The following is a 21100-nucleotide window of genomic DNA, read 5'->3' on the forward strand; positions in this document are numbered from 1 at the left end:
TAGGATCTGGAATACACTGTCTGAGAGTATGGTGGAGGCAGGTTCAGTGAGTGTTTAGGATCTGGAATGCACTGTCTGAGAGTGTGGTGGAGGCAGGTTCAGTGAGTGTTTAGGATCTGGAATGCACTGTCTGAGAGTGTGGTGGAGGCAGGTTCAGTGTGTGTTTAGGATCTGGAATGCACTGTCTGAGAGTGTGGTGGAGGCAGGTTCAGTGTGTGTTTAGGATCTGGAATGCACTGTCTGAGAGTGTGGTGGAGGCAGGTTCAGTGAGTGTTTAGGATCTGGAATACACTGTCTGAGAGTGTGGTGGAGGCAGGTTCAGTGTGTGTTTAGGATCTGGAATGTACTGTCTGAGAGTGTGGTGGAGGCAGGTTCAGTTAGTGTTTAGGATCTGGAATACACTGTCTGAGAGTGTGGTGGAGGCAGGTTCAGTGTGTGTTTAGGATCTGGAATGTACTGTCTGAAAGTGTGGTGGAGGCAGGTTCAGTTAGTGTTTAGGATCTGGAATACACTGTCTGAGAGTGTGGTGGAGGCAGGTTCAGTGTGTGTTTAGGATCTGGAATGTACTGTCTGAGAGTGTGGTGGAGGCAGGTTCAGTTAGTGATTAGGATCTGGAATGCACTGTCTGAGAGTGTGGTGGAGGCAGGTTCAGTGAGTGTTTAGGATCTGGAATGCACTGTCTGAGAGTGTGGTGGAGGCAGGTTCAGTGAGTGTTTAGGATCTGGAATGCACTGTCTGAGAGTGTGGTGGAGGCAGGTTCAGTTAGTGTTTAGGATCTGGAATGTACTGTCTGAGAGTGTGGTGGAGGCAGGTTCAGTTAGTGTTTAGGATCTGGAATACACTGTCTGAGAGTGTGGTGGAGGCAGGTTCAGTGTGTGTTTAGGATCTGGAATGCACTGCCTGAGAGTGTGGTGGAGGCAGGTTCAGTGAGTGTTTAGGATCTGGAATGCACTGTCTGAGAGTGTGGTGGAGGCAGGTTCAGTGAGTGTTTAGGATCTGGAATGCACTGTCTGAGAGTGTGGTGGAGGCAGGTTCAGTGAGTGTTTAGGATCTGGAATGCACTGTCTGAGAGTGTGGTGGAGGCAGGTTCAGTGAGTGTTTAGGATCTGGAATGCACTGTCTGAGAGTGTTGTGGAGGCAGGTTCAGTGTGTGTTTAGGATCTGGAATGCACTGTCTGAGAGTGTGGTGGAGGCAGGTTCAGTGAGTGTTTAGGATCTGGAATGCACTGTCTGAGAGTGTGGTGGAGGCAGGTTCAGTGAGTGTTTAGGATCTGGAATGCACTGTCTGAGAGTGTGGTGGAGGCAGGTTCAGTGAGTGTTTAGGATCTGGAATGCACTGTCTGAGAGTGTGGTGGAGGCAGGTTCAGCGAGTGTTCAGGATCTGGAATGCACTGTCTGAGAGTGTGGTGGAGGCAGGTTCAGCGAGTGTTTAGGATCTGGAATGCACTGTCTGAGAGTGTGGTGGAGGCAGGTTCAGTGAGTGTTTAGGATCTGGAATGCACTGTCTGAGAGTGTGGTGGAGGCAGGTTCAGTGTGTGTTTAGGATCTGGAATGCACTGTCTGAGAGTGTGGTGGAGGCAGGTTCAGTGAGTGTTTAGGATCTGGAATGCACTGTCTGAGAGTGTGGTGGAGGCAGGTTCAGTGAGTGTTTAGGATCTGGAATGCACTGTCTGAGAGTGTGGTGGAGGCAGGTTCAACTGCAGCGTTCAAAAGGGAATTAGATAATTATGTGAAGAGAAGATTTGTAGGGCAACTGTGAAAAGGTGGAGGAGTGGGACTTGCTAAGTAGCTCTCACAGAGAGATGGCATGAACATGATGGGCCGAATGCCCTCTTTCAGTGCTGTAACCATGCTACGATTCAATAACGGAATTTAAATTCCAGCTGCCGTGTTGGGATTTGAACTCATGTCTCCAGGTCAATATTTCAGGCCTCTAGATTACTTGTCCAGTAATATAACCATTATGCTGCTGTACCCTACTGCAGGTAGGCGACACCACCCCCCCAAACCCGTCCCAGCGTACAGAACCCCCCCCCCTCACCCCACTGCACAGAAACCCCACCCCCCTCACCCCACTGCACAGAAACCCCCCCCCCTCACCCCACTGCACAGAAACACCCCCCAATCCCGCCCCAGCACACAGAGGCCACCCTCCACCCCACCCCCCCCCAAACCTCCAAGCATAAAGGTGAGATTTGAGTCACACCTACAAGTGTATTCTCGACATGTGGGGGTGCTGACAAGGTCACAGTTATTACCCACTCCACGTTCCGCAGTTCCCCTCACAGAATTGAGATTGGTTCACTGGGTCAGATCTCACAGCGTCAGCACACAGAGGCTGGACAGGGGCAAAGTGTTTGTCAAACTTGATGGGAGTTCCTGAAGGACATTAATAAACCAATTGGGATTTTTGAAAAAGAATTGCATTTCTATAGCACCCTGCAACATAGCAGCCACTTTATGCACAAGATCCCACAAACAGCAATGTGACAATGACCAGATAACATTTTAGTGATGTTGTTGAAGAGATTAACAGTGGCCAGGGCACTGGGGAGAACTCCCCTGTTCACCTTAAAATAGTGCAATCAGATCTGTTAGATCCACCTGAGATAGCCTTGTTTTACTGTCTCACCCCTTGGACAGGGCAGTGCTCCTTCAGATAGTGTGGATTTTGCACTCAAGTCTCTGGAGTGGAGCTCAGCAGTTTTTAACCTGGTACAAGATTTATTGAACTGCATTTCATAACTTTGCCTGGAAGGATTTGAACTGTCAATCTCTAGAATGCCAAAACCAGCTGGACCTGATGACAATTCAACATCCTGACCCCTCCCCTAGCACAATTTCCCAGGAACAAGATAAAACTCCAATGCAGCTTTGGCACGTCACCACTCAGCCACCGAGGTAAGCTCAGTCCAACCACACAGCCAGATGTGCCACTGGGCCCTGGGTAGAGGGGGTAGGGGGAAGCGGCTGCCCAGGGCTGTTGTGCAGACAGCCAACAGCTCCTTACACAGGAAGGATTACTCAGTACTCACCGAGAGGACAATGACTCGCCCACAAAAACCTCGTTCAGTGCTCGTACAGGCAGCAGCTGTGGCTCAGAGTTCGCCAGACTACAGGAGGCTGTAAGGAGAAATATAGACACTCAGCACACAAGGCACATTGAGAGCGTGCACGACAGAAGACATTCAAAGAGCACGCGTCAGTATACAGACAGCCAAACAGAGTGCGCGTCAGTATACAGACAGCCAAACAGAGTGCGCGTCAGTATACAGACAGCCAAACAGAGTGCGCGTCAGTATACAGACAGCCAAACAGAGCGCGCGTCAGTATACAGACAGCCAAACAGAGCGCGCGTCAGTATACAGACAGCCAAACAGAGTGCGCGTCAGTATACAGACAGCCAAACAGAGTGCGCGTCAGTATACAGACAGCCAAACAGAGTGCGCGTCAGTATACAGACAGCCAAACAGAGTGCGCGTCAGTATACAGACAGCCAAACAGAGTGCGCGTCAGTATACAGACAGCCAAACAGAGTGCGCGTCAGTATACAGACAGCCAAACAGAGTGCGCGTCAGTATACAGACAGCCAAACAGAGTGCGCGTCAGTATACAGACAGCCAAACAGAGTGCGCGTCAGTATACAGACAGCCAAACAGAGTGCGCGTCAGTATACAGACAGCCAAACAGAGTGCGCGTCAGTATACAGACAGCCAAACAGAGTGCGCGTCAGTATACAGACAGCCAAACAGAGTGCGCGTCAACTTACAGACAGCCAAACAGAGGAAGAGGGAGAGAGGATCGGAGAAAGGGTCCAAGCTGAGGTTTATCATCCAACTGAGTTCTGTATCACAGTAGGAAAAGGTGGCCGAGGCAAACAGTGAAAGAATCCCCCACTCAAAGCAAAACTACTCCCAATGTTTTTGATTCCGTGATGTTGGGCAGCACCTGACCATCTGACCAATCCCATCTTCCACCTTCAGCCAGAAACCCAGGCAGCTGGGTATCCCACCTGGTTAACACTGACACCCACATCTAACAGCTGCAAGGCCAGGAAATTCATGCCACCATGCTCAACAGGACAGCACACACTCAGCCCACTAACCGGGCTGTGCCCCCTCTAACCGGGCTGTGCCACACTGCGGTGGGCTGTGCCTCCTCTAACCGGGCTGTGCCACACTGCGGTGGGCTGTGCCTCCTCTAACCGGGCTGCGCCCCCTCTAACCGGGCTGCGCCCCCTCTAACCGGGCTGTGCCACACTGCGGTGGACAGCACCCCCTCTAACCAGGCTGTGCCACACTGCGGTGGGCTGCGCCCCCTCTAACCGGGCTGTGCCCCACTGCGGTGGGCTGTGCCCCCTCTAACCGGGCTGTGCCCCACCGCAGTGGGCTGTGCCCCCTCTAACCGGGCTGTGCCACACTGCGGTGGGCTGTGCCCCCTCTAACCGGGCTGTGCCACTGCGGTGGGCTGCGCCCCCTCTAACCGGGCTGTGCCCCACTGCGGTGGGCTGCGCTCCCTCTAACCGGGCTGTGCCCCCTCTAACCAGGTTGTGCCACACTGCGGTGGGCTGCGCTCCCTCTAATTGGGCTGTGCCCCACTGCGGTGGGCTGCGCTCCCTCTAACCGGGCTGTGCCCCACTGTGGTGGGCTGCGCCCCCACTAACCGGGCTGTGCCACACTGCGGTAGGCTGTGCCCCCTCTAACCAGGCTGTGCCCCCTCTAACCAGGCTGTGCCCCCTCTAACCAGGCTGTGCCACACTGCGGTGGGCTGCGCCCCCTCTAACCAGGCTGTGCCCCCTCTAACCAGGCTGTGCCCCCTCTAACCAGGCTGTGCCACACTGCGGTGGGCTGCGCTCCCTCTAACCGGGCTGTGCCCCACTGTGGTGGGCTGCGCCCCCTCTAACCGGGCTGTGCCCCACTGCGGTGGGCTGTGCCCCCTCTAACCGGGCTGTGCCCCCTCTAACCGGGCTGTGCCCCCTCTAACCGGGCTGTGCCACACTGCGGTAGGCTGTGCCCCCTCTAACCGGGCTGTGCCACACTGCGGTAGGCTGTGGCCCCTCTAACCGGGCTGTGCCACACTGCGGTAGGCTGTGCCCCCTCTAACCGGGCTGTGCCACACTGCGGTGGGCTGTGCCCCCTCTAACCAGGCTGTGCCCCCTCTAACCAGGCTGTGCCCCCTCTAACCAGGCTGTGCCACACTGCGGTAGGCTTGGCCCCTCTAACCAGGCTGTGCCACACTGCGGTAGGCTGTGCCCCCTCTAACCGGGCTGTGCCACACTGTGGTGGGCTGTGCCCCCTCTAACCGGGCTGTGCCACTGCGGTGGGCTGTGCCCCTTCTAACCGGGCTGTGCCACTGCGGTGGGCTGCGCCCCCTCTAACCGGGCTGGGCCCCACTGCGGTGGGCTGTGGCCCCTCTATCCAGGCTGCGCCACACTGCGGTGGGCTGTGCCCCCTCTAACCAGGCTGTGCCCCCTCTAACCGGGCTGTGCCACACTGCGGTGGGCTGTGCCCCCTCTAACCAGGCTGTGCCCCCTCTAACCAGGCTGTGCCCCCTCTAACCAGGCTGTGCCACACTGCGGTAGGCTTGGCCCCTCTAACCAGGCTGTGCCACACTGCGGTAGGCTATGCCCCCTCTAACCGGGCTGTGCCACACTGTGGTGGGCTGTGCCCCCTCTAACCGGGCTGTGCCACTGCGGTGGGCTGTGCCCCTTCTAACCGGGCTGTGCCACTGCGGTGGGCTGCGCCCCCTCTAACCGGGCTGGGCCCCACTGCGGTGGGCTGTGGCCCCTCTATCCAGGCTGCGCCACACTGCGGTGGGCTGTGCCCCCTCTAACCAGGCTGTGCCCCCTCTAACCGGGCTGTGCCACACTGCGGTGGGCTGTGCCCCCTCTAACCAGGCTGTGCCCCCTCTAACCGGGCTGTGCCCCCTCTAACCAGGCTGCGCCACACTGCGGTGGGCTGTGCCCCCTCTAACCGGGCTGTGCCACACTGCGGTGGGCTGTGCCCCCTCTAACCGGGCTGCGCCACACTGCATTGGGCTGTGCCCCCTCTAACCAGGCTGCGCCACACTGCGGTGGGCTGTGCCCCCTCTAACCAGGCTGTGCCACACTGCGGTGGGCTGTGCCCCCTCTAACCAGGCTGTGCCCCCTCTAACCGGGCTGTGCCACACTGCGGTGGGCTGTGCCCCCTCTAACCGGGCTGGGCCCCACTGCGGTGGGCTGTGGCCCCTCTATCCAGGCTGCGCCACACTGCGGTGGGCTGTGCCCCCTCTAACCAGGCTGTGCCCCCTCTAACCGGGCTGTGCCACACTGCGGTGGGCTGTGCCCCCTCTAACCAGGCTGTGCCCCCTCTAACCGGGCTGTGCCCCCTCTAACCAGGCTGCGCCACACTGCGGTGGGCTGTGCCCCCTCTAACCGGGCTGTGCCACACTGCGGTGGGCTGTGCCCCCTCTAACCGGGCTGCGCCACACTGCATTGGGCTGTGCCCCCTCTAACCAGGCTGCGCCACACTGCGGTGGGCTGTGCCCCCTCTAACCAGGCTGTGCCACACTGCGGTGGGCTGTGCCCCCTCTAACCAGGCTGTGCCCCCTCTAACCGGGCTGTGCCACACTGCGGTGGGCTGTGCCCCCTCTAACCAGGCTGTGCCCCCTCTAACCGGGCTGTGCCCCCACTTACTGGGCTGTGCCACACTGCAGTGGGCTGTGCCCCTCTAACCGGGCTGTGCCACACTGCGGTGGGCTGTGCCCCCTTTAACTGGGCTGTGCCACACTACGGTGGGCTGTGCCCCCTCTAACCAGCCTGCGCCCCCTCTAACCAGGCTGTGCCCCCTCTAACCAGGCTGTGCCACACTGCGGTGGGCTGTGCCCCCTTTAACTGGGCTGTGCCACACTGCGGTGGGCTGTGCCCCCTCTAACCGGGCTGTGCCCCCTCTAACCAGGCTGCGTCACACTGCGGTGGGCTGTGCCCCCTCTAACCGGGCTGTGCCACACTGCGGTGGGCTGTGCCCCCTCTAACCGGCCTGTGCCCCCTCTAACCGGGCTGTGCCCCTCTAACCGGGCTGTGCCACACTGCGGTGGGCTGTGCCCCCTCTAACCAGGCTGTGCCCCCTCTAACCAGGCTGTGCCCCCTCTAACCAGGCTGTGCCACACTGCGGTGGGCTGTGCCCCCTCTAACCGGGCTGTGCCCCCTCTAACCGGGCTGTGCCCCCTCTAACCGGGCTGTGCCCCCTCTAACCGGGCTGTTCCACATTGCGGTGGGCTGTGCCCCCTCTAACCGGGCTGTGCCCCCTCTAACCGGGCTGTGCCACACTGCGGTAGGCTGTGCCCCCTCTAACCGGGCTGTGCCACACTGCGGTAGGCTGTGGCCCCTCTAACCAGGCTGTGCCACACTGCGGTAGGCTGTGCCCCCTCTAACCGGGCTGTGCCACACTGCGGTGGGCTGTGCCCCCTCTAACCGGGCTGTGCCACCGCGGTGGGCTGTGCCCCTTCTAACCGGGCTGTGCCCACTGCGGTGGGCTGCGCCCCCTCTAACCGGGCTGTGCCCCACTGCGGTGGGCTGCGGCCCCTCTAACCAGGCTGTGCCACACTGCGGTGGGCTGTGCCCCCTCTAACCAGGCTGTGCCCCCTCTAACCAGGCTGTGCCCCCTCTAACCGGGCTGTGCCCCCTCTAACCGGGCTGTGCCCCCTCTAACCGGGCTGTGCCACACTGCGGTAGGCTTGGCCCCTCTAACCAGGCTGTGCCACACTGCGGTAGGCTGTGCCCCCTCTAACCGGGCTGTGCCACACTGTGGTGGGCTGTGCCCCCTCTAACCGGGCTGTGCCACTGCGGTGGGCTGTGCCCCTTCTAACCGGGCTGTGCCACTGCGGTGGGCTGTGGCCTCTCTAACCAGGCTGTGCCACACTGCGGTGGGCTGTGCCCCCTCTAACCAGGCTGTGCCCCCTCTAACCGGGCTGTGCCACACTGCGGTGGGCTTTGCCCCCTCTAACCAGGCTGTGCCACACTGCGGTGGGCTGTGCCCCCTCTAACCAGGCTGTGCCACACTGCGGTGGGCTGTTGCCCCTCTAACCGGGCTGTGCCCCCTCTAACCAGGCTGTTCCACACTACGGTGGGCTGTGCCCCCTCTAACCAGGCTGTGCCCCCTCTAACCAGGCTGTGCCACACTGCGGTGCGCTGTGCCCCCTCTAACCAGGCTGTGCCCCCTCTAACCAGGCTGTGCCACACTGCGGTGGGCTGTGCCCCCTCTAACCTGGCTGTGCCACACTGCGGTGGGCTGTGCCCCCTCTAACCGGGCTGTGCCCCTCTAACCAGGCTGCGCCACACTGCGGTGGGCTGTGCCCCTTCTAACCAGGCTGTGCCCCCTCTAACCGGGCTGTGCCACACTGCGGTGGACTGTGCCCGCTCTAACCAGGCTGTGCCACACTGCAGTGGGCTGTGCCCCCTCTAACCGGGCTGTGCCCCCTCTAACCGGGCTGTGCCCCCTCTAACCGGGCTGTTCCACACTGCGGTGGGCTGTGCCCCCTCTAACCGGGCTGTGCCACACTACGGTGGGCTGTGCCCCCTCTAACCGGGCTGTGCCCCCTCTAACCGGGCTGTGCCCCCTCTAACCGGGCTGTGCCACACTGCAGTGGGCTGTGCCCCCTCTAACCGGGCTGTGCCCCCTCTAACCGGGCTGTTCCACACTGCGGTGGGCTGTGCCCCCTCTAACCGGGCTGTGCCACACTGCGGTGGGCTGTGCCCCCTCTAACCGGGCTGTGCCCCCTCTAACCGGGCTGTTCCACACTGCGGTGGGCTGTGCCCCCTCTAACCGGGCTGTGCCACACTGCGGTGGGCTGTGCCCCCTCTAACCGGGCTGTGCCCCCTCTAACCGGGCTGTGCCACACTGCGGTGGGCTGTGATGTGCTGCTCCAGGCTCAGCTGCTGTTCATGGAGATCAACAGGAGTTGTCTTTATTCCTGCTCCTTCCAGCCAGATCCTGATCCGCTGCCGCCACTGCCATCTATTGAAAGAATGAATGGCTCGTGATGAGAATTGATATCAGAACAGGGGATAGATTCAGCAATGAGAAACATTTATACAGAACCTTTAACACAATAAAATGCCCCAAAGTGCTTCACAGGAGTGTTATAGCAAAATACAACACTAAGCCACATAATGAGATGTTGGGGCAAGTGGTCAAAATCTTGGTCAAAGATGCAGGTTTTAAGGAGTGTCTTAAAGGAGGAGAGAGGCAGAGAGACAGGTGGAGAGGTTTAGGGAGGGAATTCCACAGCTCAGAGCCCAGGCAGCTGAAGTCACGGCCGCCAATGATAAAATGATTAAAATCAGGGATGCTCAAGAGGCTGGAATTAGAGTGCAGATATTCCGGAGGGTTATGGGACCGGAGGAGATAAGAACATAAGTAATATGAGCAGGAATACACCAATCGGCCCCTCGAGTCTGTTCTGCCATTCGATATGATCACGGCTGATCTGCTTCAATTCCACTTTCCTGCCCGCTCCCCATATCCCTTTATTCCCTGAGGCACCAAAACTCTGTCTATTCCAACCTTAAATGTATTCAATGATGGAGCATCCACAACCCTCTGGTGTAGAGAATTCCAAAGATTTACAACCCTTTGAGTGGAGTAATTTCTCCTCATCTCAGTCCTGAATGATTGGCCTCTTATCCTGAGACTGTGCCTCCATGTTTTAAGTACCCTGGCCAGCGGAAACAATCACCCAGCGGCTCATCTCGGGGTCAAGTCGGACACCAAGTTTGCAAAGAGTCTGGTTCAGCCTCAGTCAGATGTCAGGAACAGGGATGGAGTTAGTAGCTAAAGAACAGAGTTTGAAGCGAGGACTGTAGACAATGACATCAGTCTTCCTAACATTTAATTGGGGGACGTTTCTGCTCATCCAGTACTGGATGTCAGACAAACAGTCTGATAATTCAGAGGTGATGAGGAGGCAGAGCTGGGTGTCGTCACAGTGTGAGAAAACTAATGCTTTATTTTCAGCATGGGATGATGGGAATGATGGTAGGGGGCAGGGGGGGGGAGGGGGAGGGTGGAAGGACAGGGGTGTAAATTCAGCATAAGGCCACCGAGTCCGTCAAGGCCACCGAGACAGTCAGGCCACCGGGTCCGCCAAGGCCACCGGGTCCGCCAAGGCCACCGAGACAGTCAGGCCACCGGCTCCGCCAAGGCCACCGGGTCCGCCAAGGCCACCGAGACAGTCAGGCCACCGGGTCCGCCAAGGCCACCGGGTCCGCCAAGGCCACCGAGACAGTCAGGCCACCGGGTCCGTCAAGGCCACCGGGTCCGCCAAGGCCACCGAGACAGTCAGGCCACCGGGTCCGTCAAGGCCACCGGGTCCGTCAAGGCCACCGGGTCCGTCAAGGCCACCGGGTCCGCCAAGGCCACCGAGACAGTCAGGCCACCGGGTCCGCCAAGGCCACCGGGTCCGCCAAGGCCACCGGGACCGCCAAGGCCACCGGGTCCGTCAAGGCCACCGGGTCCGCCAAGGCCACCGGGTCCGCCAAGGCCACCGAGATAGTCAGGCCACCGGGTCCGTCAAGGCCACCGGGTCCGTCAAGGCCACCGGGTCCGTCAAGGCCACCGGGTCCGCCAAGGCCACCGAGACAGTCAGGCCACCGGGTCCGCCAAGGCCACCGGGTCCGCCAAGGCCACCGGGACCGCCAAGGCCACCGGGACCGCCAAGGCCACCGGGTCCGCCAAGGCCACCGGGTCCGCCAAGGCCACCGAGACAGTCAGGCCACCGGGTCCGCCAAGGCCACCGGGTCCGTCAAGGCCACCGAGACAGTCAGGCCACCGAGACAGTCAGGCCACCGGGTCCGTCAAGGCCACCGGGTCCGCCAAGGCCACCGAGACAGTCAGGCCACCGGGTCCGCCAAGGCCACCGGGTCCGCCAAGGCCACCGAGACAGTCAGGCCACCGGGTCCGCCAAGGCCACCGGGTCCGCCAAGGCCACCGAGACAGTCAGGCCACCGGGTCCGTCGAGGCCACCGGGTCCGCCGAGGCCACCGAGTCCGCCGAGGCCACCGGGACCGCCGAGGCCACCGGGACCGCCGAGGCCACCGGGACCGCCGAGGCCACCGAGTCCGCCGAGGCCACCGAGTCCGCCGAGGCCACCGGGACCGCCGAGGCCACCGGGACCGCCGAGGCCACCGGGACCGCCGAGGCCACCGGGACCGCCAAGGCCACCGGGACCGCCAAGGCCACCGGGACCGCCAAGGCCACCGGGACCGACTTAGAGGCACTTTTTTCAGTTTCTGGAGTTAATACATTCTCTGCACCTTGAAGACAAGATTTTAACTGAATATAACCTAGGCTCAAATTTCTTTCCCCTAATTCTAACAGAAAACGAATAAAACTAAATAAAACTATAAACTATATATATATATATAAATGTATTATCTTGCAATCTAGTAAAGCTTAATACTGAAAAATACCAAAAGTATTTGATTAAATTTCAACAATTACAAAAGGCACATTTGTAGAAAGAGGAGAAAACACTGTAGACAGCTTCAATAATCAAACTATTCGTCTCTCCCTTTGTTATTCACTCCGGAGATGTGGGTGCTGTTGTAGGTGGTAGTGAGCTGTCTGCTCGACAACTGAGCGGCTTGCTAGACAGAGGGCAGTGGGACTGGAGTCGCACACAGGCCAGACCAGGAAGGACAGCAGATTTCTTTCCCTAAAGGACATTAATGAACCAGATGGGTTTTTACAACAATCCGTTAGTTTCATGGTCACCATGACTGAGACTAGCTTTTTATTTCAGATCTGTTAATTGAACTTAAATTCCCCAGCTGCCGTGGTTGGAACTGAGCTCTGGACCACTAGTGCAGGTCTCTGTATTTATACTCCAGTATGACACTGATCCAAGCCACAACTCCAGCAACGACTATTAGTTTTTGCAATAACAAGGACACTTCTGATCGTATAAAAGCAAAATACTGCGGATGCTGGAAATCTGAAATAAAAACAAGAAATGCTGGAATCACTCAGCAGGTCTGGCAGCATCTGTGGAAAGAGAAGCAGATGAAGGGTCACTGACCCAAAACATTAACTCTGCTTCTCTTTCCACAGATGCTGCCAGACCTGCTGAGTGATTCCAGCATTTCTTGTTTTCACTTCTGATCGTAAGTCATCCCGAGAGCTCAAAAGCAGCAGATTTTTCAGAAGAGCAGTTCCACTGAAAAGCTCACTTCATTTAACTCTTGCATTGTCTAATCTTACAAAATGCCCTCAGAAGCCCATAAACTTAAACAGACTCACAGAGATCAGTGGACAATAGGGACAGTCCCACAGAGAGGTTAGCCATCAAGGACAAATTGCCTCTGCCTCCAACACGGAGCTCAACTGGGAGAGGAGCCTATTGTGCAGGGTATCGGAGGGTGGGATGTGCAGGTAAAACCCACCCCCCATAAAGGAACCAGCACCTGCAGGGTTCAAGGGGAGGGAAATTGGAAAGTGAACTCAGATGGATGAGGTTGGGAATGTGTAGCTGTTCTCACCTGAATTCTCCCCGGTGTAGCTTCTGCAGAGCTTCTGAGAAACAGTGAGTGTACCTCACTGGAAGGCACAAGTGTCCCTGAGACCTGCAAACAGAGGCAGAGTCAAAACGGTTTACAAGTGTGGGCAGGGCACCCAAACACACAGCAGCTTGGGGAACACGAAGCCCTCCCAACACAGAAATATCAAACAGGCCATTCAGCCCGACCAGTCCATGTTGGTGTTGACCCTCCACACCAGTAAATACTTCTCATCACATTCACCCACTCTGTTCCCAACACCCTTCATCACCTTTCCCTCCATCCACCTCTCCAATCTAATTTGGAATATCCAGGCAGTTTCTGCTTAAACCACTAACCCTGGTAGTGAATTCCACAGTCTCACAACACTCTGAAGACGTTTCTCCTGCCCTCTGTTCTCAATCTCATATTTAATCTTCTCTCAATGATCTCCCGTTCTGGACCTTTCAACCACTACAAACAATCTGCCTCTAAATATCCTGTCTCATCAGTTTCAACATTTCTATTATATCATTCCATAAACTGCTTTATTCTCATTAAAAAGAACAATTTTTTTCAATGTCTTTCTTCATATCGGTATTTCCTCATACCAGTCAGTGCGAGTGAATCTGTGCTGTACCCTCTCTGAAGCCTCAATATCCTTCCTATAGTGTGGAGTCCCAAATCTGCTCACAGTCTCTAACTGAGATCTTATAAAGGTTTAATAAAGGTTTATTATTACTTCTCAGCTTTTATGTTTAATACTGCATGAGGGAGAACCTAGAATTCTGTTAGGTTTCCTTTAGTCAAACGAAGGCACTGCCTTTAGGGCGGCACAGTGGCGCATTGGTTAGCACCGCAGCCTCACAGCTCCAGCGACCCGGGTTCAGTTCTGGGTACTGCCTGTGCGGAGTTTGCAAGTTCTCCCTGTGTCTGCGTGGGTTTTCTCCGGGTGCTCCGGTTTCCTCCCACAGCCAAAGACTTGCAGGTTGATAGGTAAATTGGCCATTGTAAATTGCCCCTAGTATAGGTAGGTGGTAGGAAAATTGTGGGAATGTGGTAGAGACTATGGGGTTAATGTCTCTTTGGCCTCCTTATCTCGAGAGACAATGGGTAAGCGCCTGGAGGTGGTCAGTGGTTTGTGAAGCAGCGCCTGGAGTGACTATAAAGGCCAATTCTAGAGTGACAGGCTCTTCCACAAGTGCTGCAGAAAAATTTGTTTGTCGGGGCTGTTACACAGTTGGCTCTCCCCTTGCGCCTCTGTCTTTTTTCCTGCCAACTGCTAAGTCTCTTCGACTCGCCATGTTAATGCAGGATTAGTATAAATGGATGGTTGATGGTCGGCACAGACTCGGTGGGCCGAAGGGCCTGTTTCAGTGCTGTATCTCTAAATAAATAAAATAAATAAATTTATGTCCGATGAACCTGCCCTGCCAATCCACACTGCTCTCCACAGCCCCAAGGCTCCTCATGTTATGGGTGTAACCCCCCAGCAGTTTGCTTCTTTCAGTACCAGGCCGGCATGTTCCTCTGACACTAATTCATTGTCCTAGTTTCCTTCCATTTGGGCATTTTCTGTTTCTGATACAAAGATTTCATTGAATAAATAGTCACTTGGTAGTACAGAACTGATTACTGCTGAAAGAAAAACGATATGCTGTCGAAGCTTTTCATCTATCAGGACAGATGTCAGAATGCTAAATTTCAAAGGCAGCAACAATTTATACTGCATGAGAAAGGGATGCTGATTGGTTGGCTAGTCAACTCTGATTGGTCGAGGCATTGCCACGGAGAATGCACTAGCGAACTATGGTGCCACACGCTTTTGTTTAATTCAAAAAAAGGCACAAAGCCTGGACATGCTCCTTTTGCCTGCAGAGGACAGGTCCCTGTGTATAAATATATGTAGCTTCTAGCAAGTGTAAGTGAGCCTCATTGCGAGCCTGACTGATAATCTTAAATTGGTTGTTAGTGTAATTCTTAGCACACTTGGGATTGTTCAGCAAGTGCTGTCCAATCACTGAATCACATCTAACGTTAGACATTCGCTTGATGATCAGCGCAGGCGCATTGGGCCGAAGGGCCTGTTTCTGTGCTGTAAAACTCTATGACATTGTGTTCTGAGTTTTGCAAATACGGGCTGGTTGAGTATGGTCAGTACTTTGCCTATTGCAAACAGCTGAAGAGACATGCTGTTTGATATGATCTGCCAGTCACTGGGACGTATGGCCTACGTACCTGGCATCACACCAGCACAAATTCATATACCACATTACTCATTTGTGTGGTAGGCAGAACATCTTTTTGGCTTGACAGCAGCATCCTTTTAGTAGAAAATACCACTGTGTTGCTACTGCATAGTAGCAATGTGAAACAGCTAGCTTCATCTGTTACTCAAATTTTTCAGATACCTTACCCTTCTATGGTAATTTGAGGTAGACTGGGTACTTTTCAGGTATGAAAGTGGTGGCCTTAGGCCTGTTCGTGAGTATGCATAATACACAGTGAGCAATGATCTGATCGGGGTAGCCATTATCCCGCAGGCTAGCACCCTATTTCAGTGTCAAGCTTACATGGTGAAGAAATGGCTTGGGCTCTATTTACAAGATTGATAATAAGCCAATCTTATAGCACATGGAGCTGTAGAAATCCCAACACATACACTGACCAGCGAAAGGAGGCTTGCAGTAGACAGATCATTGCTTGTTGTGTATTGTGCATACTCAAGAATGGTAATGTGGCAAGAATTACACTGAAAACAAAGTAAGATTATCAGTCAGGTTCACAATGGGGCTCACTTACTCTTGCTAGAAGCTACATATATTCATCCGCAGCCCGCTGCAGGCAAAAGGAGCTTGTCCAGGTGTTGCGCTTTTGTTGAATTAAACAAAAGCATGAGGGACGATTGTCCCCTAGTGCATTCTCCACGGCAATGCCTAGACCAGAGTAGACATGTCAACCAATCAGCACTCTTTTCTCATCCAGTATAAACTGTTGCTCCATTTGACATTCTTAAGTCTGTCCTGATAAGTGCAAGATGAAAAGCTTCGACACATGTCTCTTTTTCAGCAACACTCAAGTTTCATAGAATCCGACAATGATACAGACAGGAGACCCAGTCAACTCATTGTGCCTGTTTTCACTGTCAGCCGTGACTCAGCTGGTAGCACTCTCGCCTCAGAGTCACAAGGTCATGGGTTTGAATTCCACTCCAGGACTTGAGCACAAAAATAAAGGCTCCTGCTCCAATGCAGTACTGAGGGAAGGTGCCATCTTTCAAATGAGAAGGTAAATGGAGGCCCCATTGGTCCTCTCAGGTCAGTAGTTATTCTTCAATCAACATCACAAAGACAGACTACCTGGTCAGCATCACATTGCGGTTTATGGGAGTTTGCCGTGTGCTAATTGGCTGTCACGTTTCCTACATTACAACAATGACTAGACTGCAAAATTACTTCACTGGCTGTAAATCACTTTGAGACATCCAATGCTCATGAAAGGCACGACATAAAAACAAGTCTTTTTTTGTGCCAGCTCTTTGGTAGATCGATCTATCTAATTAACCCCACTCTTTCCCCACAGCCCTGCAAATTCTTCCCCTTCAAGTATTTCCCAATTCCCATTTGAAAGTTACTATTGAATCTGCTTCCACTGCCCTTTCAGGCAGCGCATTCCAGTTCACAACAAGAACACAAGGAATAGGAGCAGGAGTAGACCATGTGGCCCACCGAGCCTGCTCTGCCATTCAATACACTCGTGGCTGATCTTGGGCTTCAAATCCACTTTGCTGCCCACTCCCCATAGACCTGGACTCCCTGCGAGACCAAAAATCTATCTATTCCAGCCCTAAATATATTCAATGATGGAAGATCCACAACCATCTGGTGTAGAGAATTCCAAAGATTCACAACCCTTTGAGTGAAGTAATTTCTCCTCATCTCAGTCCTGAATGATTGACCCCTTATCTTGTGACTGTGCCCCCGTGTTCTAGATTCCCCGGCCAGTGGGAACAATAGAGTCACATAGCACAGAAACAGGCCCTTCGGCCCATCATGTCTGTGCTGGCCATCAAGCCTATCTATTCTAATCCCACTTTCCAGACTTGGTCCGTAGCCTTGTATGCTATGGCGTTTCAAGTGCTCATCTAAATACTTCTGAAATGTTGTGAGGGTTCCTGCCTCTACCACCTCTTCAGGCAGTGTGTTCCAGATTCCAATCACCTTTTCCTTTTCCTCAAATCCCCTCTAAACCTCCTGCCCCTTACCTTAAATCTATGCCTCCTGGTTATTGACCCCTCCACTAAGGGAAAAAAGTTTCTTCCTATCTAACCTATCAATGCCCCTCATAATTTTAAATACCTCAATCAGGTCTCCCCTGCTCTAAGGAAAACAACCCTAACCCAGAGGGGGGCATGAAGGCATATGGGATACTTGCTTTTATTAGCCGAGGCACAGAATATAAGAGCAGGGAGATTATGATGGAGCTGTATAAAATGCTAGTTAGGCCACAGCTGGAGTATTGTGTACAGTTCTGGGCACCACACCATAGGAAGGATGTGATTGCACTGGAGAGGGTGCAGAGGAGATTCACCAGGCTGTTGCCTGGGCAGGAGCATTTCAGCTATGAAGAGAGACTGAAAAGGCTAGGGTTATTTTCCTTAGAGCAGTGAAGGCTGAGGCGGGACCTGATTGAGGTATAGAAAATTATGAGGGTCATAGATAAGGTAAATAGGAAGAAACTTTTTCCCTTAGCGGAGGAGTCAATAACCAGGGGGTATCGATTTAAGGTAAGGGGCAGGAGGTTTGAGGAAAAAATTTTTTACCCAGAGGGTGGTTGGAATCTGGAACACACTGCCTGAAGGGGTGGTAGATGCATTTAAGAAGTATTTAAATGAGCACTTGAAATGTCATAGCATACAAGGCTACGAGCCAAGTGCTGGAAAATGGGATTAGAATAGTTAGGTGCTTGATGGCCGTCATAGATACAATGGGCCGAAGGGCCTGTTTCTGTGCTGTATAACTCTGACTCTAATGTATCTACCTCCTTCTTGAATATATTCTTTACACAGAGGGTGGTGGGTGCCTGGAACGCGTTGCCAGCGGAGGTGGTAGACGCAGGCACGATAGCGTCTTTTAAGATGTATCTAGACAGATACATGAATGGGCAGGAAGCAAAGAGATACAGACCCTTAGAAAATAGGCGACATGTTTAGATAGAGGATCTGGATCGGCGCAGGCTTGGAGGGCCGAAGGGCCTGTTCCTGTGCTGTAATTTTCTTTGTTCTTCTTTGTTCTATTTAATGACTTGGCCTCCACTGCCTTCTGTGGTAGAGAATTCCACAGGTTTACCCCCCTCTGAGTGAAGAAATTTCTCCTCATCTCGGTTTTAAATGGTATACCCCGTATCCTGAGACTGTGACCCCTGGTTCTGGACTCCCCAACCATCAGGAACATCCTCCCTGCATCGAGCCTGTCTAGTCCTGTTAGAATTTTATAGGTTTCTATAAGATCCCCTCTCATTCTTCTAAACTCTAGTGAATATAGGCCTAGTCGACCCAATCTCTGCTCATACGTCAATCCTGCCATACCTAGTAAATCCTCTTTGCACTCCCTCCAAGCCAAGAACATCCTTCCTCAGATAAGGAGACCAAAACTGCACACAATACTCCAGGTCTCACCAAGGCCCTGTATAATTGTAGTAAGACATCCCTGCTCCTGTACTGAATTCCTCTTGCAATGAAGGCCAACATACCATTTGCCTTCCTAACTGCTTGCTGCACCTGAATGCTTGCTTTCAGCGACTGGTGTACAAGGATACCAAGGTCTCGTTGCACCTCCCCCTTTCCCAAACTTTCACCATTCAGATATTCTGCCTTTCTGCTTTTACAACCAAAGTGATAACCTCACAAAGAGATTTACTAGAATGGTAGTAGGGATGAGGGACTTCAGTTACATGGAGAGACTGGGGAAGTTGGGGTTGTTGTAGAGCAGAGAAGAATAAGAGGAGATTTAATAGGGATATTTAAAATCATGAATGGTTTTAGTAAACAAAGAGAAACATTACAGTGGCAGGCAGAAGACTGGGCTTTATTAATCGGGGCATAGAGTACAAGAGCAAGGAAGTTATATTGAGCTTATATAAGACACTAGTTCGGCCTCAGCTGGAGTATTGCATCCAATTCTGGGCGCCACACTTGAGGAAAGATGTGAGGGCAGTGGAGAGAGTACAGAAAAGATTCACGAGAATGGTTCCAGGGATGAGGAACTTCAGTTATGACGATGGATCCAGATGGTGAGGCCGCACCTGGAGTACTGTGTACAGTTTTGATCCCCGTAATGAAGAAAGGATATACTGGCATTGGAGGCAGTTCAAGAGATTCACTAGGCTGATTCCTGGGATGAAGGGATTGACTTATCAAGAACAGTCCTTTATTCATTAGAGTTTAGAAGAATGAGGGTGAACTTATTGAAACGTACAAGATTTTGAGGGGGCTTGGCAGGTTAGATGTTGAGAAGATGTTTCCACTAGTGGGGGAATCTCGAACTAGGGGAAACTCATTTAAAACTGAGATGCGAAGGAATTTCTTCTCTGAGGGTAGTGAATGTCTGGAATTCTCTACCTCAGAGAGTTGTGGAGGCTAGGTCACTAAATGTATTTAAGGAGGTAGATAGATTTTTGAAATATCAGGGAGTTGAGGGCTATGAGAAGCTGGCACGAAAGAGGAGTTGAGGTCTGGGGCAGATCAGCCATGATCTTATTGAATGGTGGCTTGAGGGGCCGAATGGCCTACTCCTGTTCCTATTTCTTATGTTCTTAAGTTAGAACTGTTTTCCTTGGAGATGAGAAGAGAAGGCTGACAGGTGATTTAATAGAGGTATTCAAAATCATGAGGGGTCTGGACAGAGTAGATAGAGAGAAACTGTTCCCACTTGTGAAAGGATTGAGAACGAGAGGGCACAGATTTAAGGTATTTGGTAAGAGAAGCAAAAGTGACATCAGGAAAAACTTTTTCACGCAGCGAGTGGTTAAGGTCTGGAATGCGCTGCCTGAGAACATGGTGGAGGCAGGTTCAATTGAAGCATTCAAAAGGGAATGAGACAGTTATATGAAAAGGAAGAATGTGCAGGGTTACGGGGAGAAGGCAGGGGAATGGAACTGAGGGAATCGCTCTTTCAGACAGCCAATGTGGACACGATGGGCCGAATGGCCTCCTTCTACACTAACAATTCTGTGATTCTGAGAGAACACAGATCTGAAGTGTTTGGCAAAAGTACCCCAGGCAATTTTTTTATAATCCGTTGATGGGATGTGGATATCGCTGGCTAGGAAGCATTTATTGTCCATCCCTAATTGCCCATGAGAAGGTGGTGATGAGCTGCCTTCTTGAACCGCTGCAGTCCATGTGAGGTAGGTACACCCACAGTGCTGTTAGGAAGGGAGTTCCAGGATTTTGACCCAGCGACAGTGAAGGAACGGCGATATAGTTCCAAGTCAGGATGGTGTGTGACTTGGAGGGGAACTTGCAGGTGGTGGTGTTCCCGTGTATTTGCTGCCCTTGTCCTTCTAGTTGGTAGAGGTCGCGGGTTTGGAAGGTGCTGTCTAAGAAGCCTTGGTGCATTGCTGCAGTGCATCTTGTAGATGGTACACACTGCAGCCACTGTGCGTCGGTGGTGGAGGGAGTGAATGTTTGTAAATGGGGTGCCAATCAAGCGGGCTGCTTTGTCCTGGATGGTGTCGAGCTTCTTGAGTGTTGTTGCAGCTGCACCCATTCAGACAAGTGGAGAGAATTCCATCACACTCCTGACTTGTGCCTTGTAGATGGTGGACAGGCTTTGGGGAGTCAGGAAGTCTTCACTATTGAGGATACAAGTAACATCCCAGAATTAGCTGTAAGTCAGAAAATGGAAGGGATGGAGGAACTCAAGAAAATTACAGTCACCAGGGAAGTGGTTCTGAACAAATTGTTGGGAGTTGCGGGCTGACAAGTCCCCGGGTCCTGATGGACTTCATCATAGGGAGTTAAAAGAAGTGGCTAGTGAGATAGTTGATGTGTTTTGATTTTAATTTTCCAAAATTCCCTGGGTTCGGGGAAGGTTGCGTTAGATTGGAAAATTTTTGAATGTAATTCCTTTATTCAAAAAGGGTGGGAGACATAAAGCAGGAAACTACAGGCCAGTTAGCTTAACATCAATATTAGGGAAGATGTTAGAAGCAATTATTAAAGACGGTATAGCAGGGCACTTAGAAAAATTCAAGGTAATCAGGTAGAGTCAACATATCTTTGTTCAAGGGAAATCACATTTAACCAATTTATTGGACTTCTTTGAGGGAGTTACATGCGCTGTGGATAAAGGGGAACCGGTGGCTGTATTGTACTTAGATTTCCAGAAGTTATTTGATAAGGTGCCACATCAAAGGTTATTGTGGAAAATAAAAGCTCATGGTGTAGGGGGTAACATATTGGCAGGGATAGAAGATTGGCTAGCTAACAGGAAACAGAGAGTCGGCATAAATGGATCACTTCTGTATTCTCTGGAGTTTAGAAGAATGAAAGGTGATCTAATTAAGGTATACAATATTCTGAAAGGG

General features: G+C 52.9%; 1 protein-coding gene across 5 annotated transcripts in view; it reads right to left on the minus strand.

Annotated features, from left to right (window-relative positions):
• Window positions 1-21100, minus strand: part of nadk2 (NAD kinase 2, mitochondrial) — a 122497-nt gene that overhangs the window by 76157 nt on the left and 25240 nt on the right. For all 5 annotated transcript variants that reach the window (XM_068029079.1, XM_068029080.1, XM_068029077.1 and 2 more), the window contains exons 5-7: window positions 12515-12598; window positions 8863-8993; window positions 3036-3123 (exon numbers count right to left, since the gene is read on the minus strand). In XM_068029079.1, the coding sequence (XP_067885180.1) occupies window positions 3036-3123; window positions 8863-8993; window positions 12515-12598 (303 nt within the window). The remainder of the gene's footprint in view (window positions 1-3035; window positions 3124-8862; window positions 8994-12514; window positions 12599-21100) is intronic.

Source organism: Heterodontus francisci, chromosome 4 (genome assembly GCF_036365525.1).
Source record: "Heterodontus francisci isolate sHetFra1 chromosome 4, sHetFra1.hap1, whole genome shotgun sequence".
Classification (NCBI taxonomy): Eukaryota; Metazoa; Chordata; class Chondrichthyes; order Heterodontiformes; family Heterodontidae; genus Heterodontus; species Heterodontus francisci.